The sequence below is a fragment of the Desarmillaria tabescens genome, assembly GCF_030435595.1.
Source record: "Desarmillaria tabescens strain CCBAS 213 chromosome Unknown EV420scaffold_581, whole genome shotgun sequence".
Classification (NCBI taxonomy): domain Eukaryota; kingdom Fungi; phylum Basidiomycota; class Agaricomycetes; order Agaricales; family Physalacriaceae; genus Desarmillaria; species Desarmillaria tabescens.
Window position 1 is genome coordinate 2,125 of NW_026848880.1, and position 8,255 is coordinate 10,379.

Below are 8,255 nucleotides of genomic sequence, written 5' to 3' on the forward strand. Positions count from 1 at the left end.
CATCACTTCTCCCGTTTTGATCGCAGCGCTCGGAAACCCCGCTTTTTTTAATTATCCTGAGGTTGTCAGACACTAGTGGCTCACGAATACGATCATCACGGGCATTAGTACGACGATGCAATACTTGGGTCACCAAGTTGGTACTCTGGGTATGTAGGATCTAGGACTTGAACGCGTATAAAAGTGAACCCAGCTCGTTGAACAATCCAGCATCCAAAGCTACATTCAAACATGTTCTCTCGTGCTTTCATCTCCATTGTTTTCATCGCGGTTGCGGCCATGAGTGCCAGTACGTTCCTTCATACCCGCTTCTCCTTCCTACTCATTTCTCCTCCTCAGGTGTCAAAGCTGCGTGCGACAATGGAACCCCAGGATACACCCACATCGTCGTCGCCGGTGACACTTGCTACGCCATCGCTGCGCAGGGCGGTATCACCATCGACCGTCTCGAAGCGGCCAATCCTGGTATCGAGTGCTCGAACCTTCAGACCGGAGAGGTAAGTCGCGATAGTCAACCTATGAATTTGTTAACATGTGGCGTTCAGAGAATTTGCGTTCCTAGTAATGCCTAATCCACCAGCTTTCATGATGCTGTTGTTCGACAGTAGTTACACTACTCAAGTATCTGGAGTCATAACTTGACATTTGATTTTGATTTGCAACATGCTTTACCTCCCGCTCCTCTTGCTCCTTGCCAAGACGAATTGGTATCCTAGAGTCCCAATCGTGGCAAATTAGTGGTGATACTATTATGCATCCTCAAGTTGACCATACTGGAAATCGATCACCAGCATGGCTACAGAAACGAGAAACGAGAAAATAATACTTGATGGAGTCTCACTAATGATTTGGGCAAACTATTGTCTTCAAGAATACCGTTCACGCCGGTAACTGTAAGCTACAGTTCTCGTTCTAGTGCTGATTGTCAGCTCAATGTACTTACATCGAAAAGAAATACGGATACTTGCTGAGCTGGAACCCCAAGCTTTCCTTGAATTCTTCGATAGAACAAAGGCATCGTTCTCAAACCTTTGCCTTAACATCGACTTCCCCGACATCCAGCTTCCATCCTCAGTGACTTTCGCAAGACAATCACCGCCAGACAGTAGATTTATGTCGAATCGTCACCTGTGAGCAACGGAAAGAAGAACAAGGTTAGTTCATGTACAAATCTAAACTCAAAGATCCACCCCCACCATACATGTAGCATTGCGATGCGTCAGGTCTTTTAAGAAAATTCTACACAATATAAGATTATTATATAAAACAGTCCACTAGTCTGTCACAAGAAATGTTCTTAGCACCAGTGTCCGTATCAGTAAATGTCTTTTACAAGAAAGTCAAGATCAAACCAGCAACCAACGAGATACCTAGTAGCGCGCCCCGACCAACGCTGTTTACCGACATCGCCCCGCTTGTGCCTGCGACGCTCGTACACAGGGTGCCGTCGGACTTCAACGCTGATGTTGGGAGGATGATCTAACATCTCATCAGTCATATTGTACGTACGATTATGCTTAAAAGAACTCACCCTTGGTGCACCACTTTCAGCAGAAGCGCTTAGTGTGCCACTACTCGAGTCAACGGTGTATGTTTTGCAGGTCAACACATCGACCACGGTTTCCCCCTTGTTATAGATCCCGGAAACGCTCCAGGACGCGGAACCGGAAGAACCGACGTTTGTCAGGAGAGCGAGCATGGGGGGCTTGGAAATGGCAATTGCACCGATGTCGCTTTGGGAGACGAAGGACATCTAGGAAAAAAATTGAGAGATTGAAGAAAACGGAGAGAGACGCGTTACTTTAGTGGTCAAGAAGCTAGAACTGGCATTGACTGCCAATTGTCGGGCAGTGTTGATAGCTTTGATGTGCGTGACGAGGTCCTTGTCTTCTTGGTATCCGCTAAACCAGAGACTATGGGAAATCACTTAGCATGGCTACAGACACCCAATCAGAGGAACGCTGAAACGCACGCTTCGCGGTTAGAGGGGTCCGAGGAACCTGTATAACCCCTGCTCCTGGCCCTGGTAGAGAATGGGAATACCGTCATGAATGAATGGGAAACTGATAGCATTCTTAACCAAGCCCGTGTCAGTGGTGTGCGACTGGAATCGTGGCTGGTCGTGATTCTCTAAGAAAGCGCCAGTGCCGAATAGGCCGTTCTTGTATGATGACTGCGCTTGGGTGACTGCGCTTTGAATGGCTGATAGGTTTCCAGATGTAGTATTAAATGCTTCGGTTACGGGGTACCAGGTAGGGTAGTCTAGAACACTGTCCAAAACCTCTGAAGAAGGGTATGTGAGAACGTGATCCAACAAGATACCGGATAAGTTTACGGGTATAGTCACTGGTATAAGTGACGTTGTCAGTCAATACCTACAGGAGATTCAGTCAGAGAGCAAGCTTTGAAAATTTGGTGACGCACCTCTCCGATAGTAAAGACACCGGCCGCCGAGGCAAAGGCGGGCCAAAAGTCTTTGCGAATGTGTTTGACAGTATCAATCCGGAGACCATCAATACTGTATGTATCAACAAAACTGGTAACCCATGAGTTCCATTCTTGGACGACCGTGCTGTTCTCCGTGTCAATATCCATGAGTGGGAGACTGAGAGAATAGAGATTGATAAGCTGTCAATGAGAAGAATGGCGAGCGTACTTCGAGTCTCCCAGCCAGCACTGCTCGACATTCGTCTGATTATTATAGTCGCTAATGAAACATTCCGTGTGGAAATCCGTCTCTGCTGAGAAGGGTGACAGGCCAGAGTAGTCGAACGTTTGCGGGAGTGTCGAGGAATTGCTTGAAGGATTCTGTACGAAACTGATAACGAGTTGGCTCCTGAACGGGCCCAACAGGATATATGCGACTCACTGGTTGACCACGATGTCGACCATGAGGTACATCCCCCGTGCATGCAGCGCAGTCGCGAGACTCTTCAAGTCATCCTCGGAACCGTAGTGCGAGTTGAGAGAGTTGATGTCCTGCGTCCAGTAGCTATCAGGATGCGAATTAAGTCTGCAGCTGGGAAAAACAAGCGCGTAGGACTCACCCATGGTAAGCATACCCGTACGCCGTCTCCGCCTCGATATTTTTGACTATAGGCGAGATCCAGATTGCGTCGAAGCCCATATTCTGGATGTAGTCCAGATGGTTGACAATCCCAGTCCATGAGCCACCACAGTAAACACGGTCTTCAGTATTACAGGTTGCAGAAGAGTCGTTCGAGAGAGCAAAACGGTCGGTAATGATCTGGGGTAGTCGCGATTATCGACTACAAGGCGCAGGGCAGGCGGGAGTGTGCTTACTTGATATATGGAACGCGACTTCCATTCATCAGCAGAGGCTGCAAAAACGTGAGGAAGGAAAAGAAAGAGCGACAGGGCTGGTGCCAGTGAATGAAGCATAGCGAATGAGTGCGAAGAGCAAAGAACGAAGGGAACGAGTCTGGACAAGTAAAGAACGAGGAACACGAATTGGCAAAGGTTCTTCGCCGGCAACTTCCCACCGCGGTCAGGAGTCCCGGCCTTGCCGCTGACCAATCGTGTCAGAATTTTTTTCAAAACAGCAGCTGTAACAACTTCGAGGTCAACTTTGCCCGCCCTCGCCCCAAGGCGCCGCCCCTTCAAGCAGTCAGCCACTTTAAAACATGACATTTTGATGGTCGTGATTTTTTTTTCCCATTTGATATTCATAGTCAATGTTATTTTTAGATACTGCCTCCGTCGACCATGCATCACGTCCGCTTTTCGCCGCAAGCCAAGGCTGTTCGAGGCGATTCAAAGCACTGTATCAAAATTCTCGGTCGAGAAATCGCCCAGATAGAAGGTTAAACGGCCGTTTTACATATCTACTGAACTCTAGAAAACTTTCTAAACCCGGGGATGGGCGAAGAAATAGATTGCCACCGCCACAGGGTGGGCAAATCGTTCCAAATCCTTCAAAGCGGTGATTGCCTTTTCCGTCATGTGAAGACATTAAATCTGAAGGAGTTAATGCAAAGGAACAGCTGTAGTATCGTGTAAAATTAAACAACCCTTAGGCACCATTCAACATAGTACAGAAAGCAGAACGATCAGTCGTAAATAGGTAGGGGCAAGAGCCTGGACAAATCGTTAATGGGCTTCTAGAGGGACATAATAACAGGATTCCACGCACCGATCGGCATTGAATAAGAAATTATTCGCAACGTCCTCGCCCTCCAAAAAGCGGTTGGGATATATCACTGAGGACAGTGCTTAGTATCTCGTTTGTAGCGAGAACGGTTGTCTTACCCAAATGTCCGCACAACTCGCCCAGCAATTTTCCATTTCATCTCGCTCCGCCTTCGTAAAAGGCTCCGTGCTTCGAGTAGACCGAGAACGAGCACGGGCAGGCTCCTTGTCCGCTACGCCAGGAGAGCTATTCAGATCTGGCTCTTCATTCAGATGCACATGACCATCAGAGTGCTCTGTTACATGTTCGGCAGGAGTTGGGGCTTCATTAGAAGGAATGGTGTCGTCTCCAGTCTCGGACGGCACTCTTCCGACTGGCTCAAGAGTAGTCGAATCTGCAGCCTAAATATGGTTATTAGCATGTTTAATTGAATTCTCGAAGAGAAGGCTATTCTTACTGGTTTATTCAGGCGCTCGTGATGCAATACGAACTCTTTGTACTGCTTCCAAGTAGTGACGAGGTCATCCGGAACAGCATGAAACACTTTCCGATATATCTCCGTCTAATGGAGGTATTAGCTCAGTGGGTCACCACAAGGAGGGAAACGTTTTGTCGACATACATTATGGACAGCACATGCAACCCAAACATCCTTCCAGAATGCATCCGATACAGGATCCTCAAAACCATTGGGATCAACATGAGGTCGAGGAGTTGGGACAGTCCATTTGTTGTTTTGACCTAGCTTGCTCCCCAGATTTTTACGGAGTGTTGAACGTGCTCTTGGCGCCGTACGCTCGTCATCTTCCCCGCTTTCTGTCCCCGTACGGACATGCGGAGATTGATCATCTATTTCGGGAGATCTATAGGCATCGACGGGTGTCCCGTGAAGATTCCCGTTCGAGGGGAGAGCTTGATGTGGAGCACCGTTTGGAGATGTCCTGTCCTCGGACTTCCGCTTTATGTCCTGAGCCTTGTCATTTGGGGCATGGCCATTGGCGGGTGGCCCGTCTCCGTTGAGATAATCTTGAACAACTTTCTCTTCGAGCGTGGCACTCGGTACATTTTTTCCTGTACGGGTGTTTTTCGGAAACGCCGTGTTCAGGTCATCGTCAGTTTCCGCCGAGCCCTGGGTTGCAGTGTGGACGGTTGCTTCTGACGAACCATTCGGGGCTACAGAAAATAAGCCCCTCGCAACTACAACAAAAGCCGAGCGTACCTCTCCCAACGTTGTCTGACGCTGTATGCGATGAACTGTCAGTTACCGAGGATTCAACAATACCATTCTCCTGCCGGCGGTGCTGTTCGCCACTAGAATTCGAAGGTACTGGCTCATGCTCAGGTTTTGCGGGATCAGAAGCCATTAAGTCTTCCTCATACAAAGCATCGACATCAACACCGATGTGCTCTCTCATCAGCCGGACCCGAAGGGTGTGAGCAAAACGTCCGACTTTGTAAGGCTTCCCAGCCATAGTACTAAAGTAAATGTCAGAATCGCCCGGACGAAGAAATATTTCCCACAAACCAATCGATCATATCAGTATCTCGAATTACTGCCGCGATTTCAGAGTCCCTGTCCCCTCTCTGAGATCTTTCGTTAATGTTTGCGCTTCCGATAATGGCAAGCCGGTCGTCCACGATGCAAACCTTTCCATGGATGTAGACCTAAGTTGCAATGAGTACAATTGACGCCCAAATTATGATACTTCTAACCTGCTCGGTTGTCAATACGTCTCTCAGCTTGCCCCAGTTACGAAGGGAGAATACAGTAATATAGTCATCGGGCTGGGTGTAATATATAATAGAAAGCAGCAATGAAGATGGAAACACTCACGTCGATGCCTTCTTTCCTAAGCCTCCCGAATATTGAATTAGGACCTCTGGATATGGTACGATTTTGACACTCGAGGATGATTCGGATCTGAGGTCAGATGTCAGAAAGGACGAAAACAGACATAGATATCATATCTAACAGAACTGCCATCGCTATGATCTAGAGCGAACGCGAAGCCTGGGAGTAAAGGAATCACCACGCAGCACTTCCAGGGGGTTCCATCGCGATGGGCTTTGATTATTCTGTGTACCAAGGCGTCGCCGATCTTGTTTTCAATCCTGATATCGTTAACGGTGGTACTAGCATCACGAGTCAATTAAGCGTAAAAGGCGCATAAACAACCCTACGAGGTGATGAAGAACTGATTCTCGATGTACACGAAGTGTTCTGACATTTGAATCGCTATTTGAAAAAAAAAAACTCAGTGGTATTGACGTTGTCGACAACATTGGACAGACCCTTGAGATACGCATTTTGGATGGAATGTTCATTACGGCTTGCGGTACCTAAAGACCAGGGTCCTGCAGAACGGCAGATCTGCATCTCACAAGTACCGGTCAAACCCAACTGCGTCAGTTCGCCAGGTCTGAACTCCGGAGGTGGCAAGAGGAATGGCATGGCTCGAGAATGGTTCTAAAATAATTCCTACAGCGCAGACACAAATCAACGCGTTTTGATGCGTACCTTGATTCTCAAAAGATAATTCCACCTAAAGACAGGGCACATTAATACCAGTAAACACTTACCAGACAACAACACACCTTTGCACAAAATGCCGAGCCAGATCGCGAGCAGGTTGCCCCACGACCTGCATACCAACATCATGCCTGTAAGTGGAATCAGCGCCTGCAAAGCGTTACAGAAATTAGCTCACCAGGGCATGCGAGGTATCTTCGTACGATCATACATATCCTCTTCAGGTTTATTGAGCGTATGGAAGTCCGAAATACGAGCATTGCTATAATCTTTGCCTGTCCAAATGCCAAGTGGCTTAGAAAACGTCAAAGGAGAGGAATTCTCACTTACCAGGCCATACTTGAGATGACTCGTCTTCAGCATCATCTGTAACTGCGTGTTGGGGAGTATCCCACCTAAGAACCACGTATCAACAGAAAAAATGTAGATATAGTATGATAATCATACCTTCCAAGCACGCATCGAGTCCTCCCATGAAAGCGATAGCTTCATCTATGACGCAAAGCTTCTCATGCTGCCACCAGACGCATTAAACAAAATGAAAGTGAGAAGAATCTTGGGACTTACATGTGCCCAATAGAAAGTACCTGTCTGGAAATGTGACGGGGAGCGCTGAACCATGATGTTAGGATGTAGGGACGCTAGACGCTGCTTTTTATAACTGATTCATTTTGATGAGAACGACGGCAAGAAGCAGAGAACGAATCTCACTTGCTATCTGTCGGGGTTGTCCGACTCGAAACTTCCTTGCTGTTGACATCCGATCGATATTTTGAAAGTCACGAGTAAGAACCTCGAACTCACTAGACAATGATACAAATCTTGACACCTTCCTTGGCCTTCCTCTCCAGCAAACGATCTAGTCGATAACGCTCTTTATTAGGCCGACGAAGCTGAAGCTCTAGAACAATGTCAGATATAGCGATATGGCGTCGTACTATTCTTACCTGGTGACAGCCACCAATCATGAATGTAAATTGTTTCTCTTGCAAGCAGGATAGCGCGGGATAGATTCCAGAAATAGTCACGCTTGAATATTTAATTGAGGCAAACGCCACATAAATAAGATAGAGGCGACTCACCCCATCAACAAGCCATTGAGCTGCAACGTTTAGCCGTATCGGAGCAAAGCTATCAAACCTGTTGGTTCCCGTATAATGCGAGGCAGCAGCCACCCGCTCAAAGGCCGTTATCCACTGGAGCATCTGTCTCTATATGTATCGAGACCGTCAACATCTGCATGCGACAAGAAAAACCCAGACGTACCTCATTCCGAGCATACAGCCTCAGCCGCATTTGCGAGTTCGATATATAGAAAGTATGTTTCGAAACGTCAGTTTGAATTTTCTTCTTCTTCTTCTTCGGCTTGCCAAGGCTCGCTGTCCACCATGTCCTGATGATCGACACCACCCGAAAGAGGATTGGTGTTGGTGGACGGGTCAAGCATGGGAGTCGGGCCATGCGATGCCACAGAAGAGGAAGACGAGGAGGTGCCGTCTTTGCCTCTTCGCTGTGACCGCCCGGGATGGAAATGTGCACTGTGATTGAGACGAAAAGCCCGGTGAAATTTGACCCT

The 8,255-nt window shown here is 47.7% G+C and overlaps 3 protein-coding genes across 3 annotated transcripts; 1 reads left to right on the plus strand and 2 right to left on the minus strand.

Annotated features, from left to right (window-relative positions):
- Window positions 1–231: 231 nt before the first annotated feature.
- Window positions 232–572, plus strand: EV420DRAFT_1657695 (uncharacterized protein; the record flags this gene model as incomplete). The annotated part of the gene is made up of 3 exons (XM_060478871.1): window positions 232–289; window positions 340–497; window positions 546–572. 3 exons carry the CDS (start codon window positions 232–234, stop codon window positions 570–572), a joined length of 243 nt encoding a protein of 80 aa, XP_060321261.1.
- A 502-nt stretch (window positions 573–1,074) lies between these two features.
- On the minus strand, window positions 1,075–3,613 carry EV420DRAFT_1615455 (glycoside hydrolase family 13 protein). The gene is made up of 10 exons (XM_060475070.1): window positions 3,304–3,613; window positions 3,048–3,247; window positions 2,870–2,992; window positions 2,657–2,818; window positions 2,425–2,605; window positions 2,336–2,375; window positions 2,010–2,283; window positions 1,802–1,913; window positions 1,532–1,753; window positions 1,075–1,479 (listed from the first exon to the last, which is right to left on the minus strand). Exons 1-10 carry the CDS (start codon window positions 3,400–3,402, stop codon window positions 1,330–1,332), a joined length of 1,563 nt encoding a protein of 520 aa, XP_060321262.1. The 5' UTR covers window positions 3,403–3,613; the 3' UTR covers window positions 1,075–1,329.
- A 457-nt stretch (window positions 3,614–4,070) lies between these two features.
- Window positions 4,071–8,140, minus strand: EV420DRAFT_1657697 (uncharacterized protein; the record flags this gene model as incomplete). Its single annotated transcript, XM_060478872.1, has 23 exons — window positions 4,071–4,098; window positions 4,154–4,220; window positions 4,284–4,551; window positions 4,608–4,712; window positions 4,772–5,322; window positions 5,369–5,625; window positions 5,675–5,814; window positions 5,863–5,934; window positions 5,984–6,070; window positions 6,123–6,282; window positions 6,331–6,385; window positions 6,442–6,616; window positions 6,668–6,692; window positions 6,745–6,810; window positions 6,858–6,973; window positions 7,010–7,074; window positions 7,127–7,193; window positions 7,247–7,340; window positions 7,391–7,429; window positions 7,484–7,580; window positions 7,627–7,708; window positions 7,762–7,890; window positions 7,946–8,140. The coding sequence occupies 23 exons, from the start codon at window positions 8,138–8,140 to the stop codon at window positions 4,071–4,073; spliced, it is 2,940 nt and encodes a 979-aa protein (XP_060321263.1).
- Between the last annotated feature and the right edge of the window lie 115 nt (window positions 8,141–8,255).

Excerpts from the sequence above, each read along its gene's own strand:
- EV420DRAFT_1615455 (XM_060475070.1), bottom strand. The coding sequence starts at position 3,402 with ATGCTTCATTCACTGGCACCAGCCCTGTCGCTCTTTCTTTTCCTTCCT. Across the intron at positions 2,284-2,335 it reads TTATACCAGTGACTATACCC|AGGTTTTGGACAGTGTTCTA; the intron begins GTAAACTTATCC and ends ACCCTTCTTCAG. Across the intron at positions 1,480-1,531 it reads CTGAAAGTGGTGCACCAAGG|ATCATCCTCCCAACATCAGC; the intron begins GTGAGTTCTTTT and ends ATGAGATGTTAG.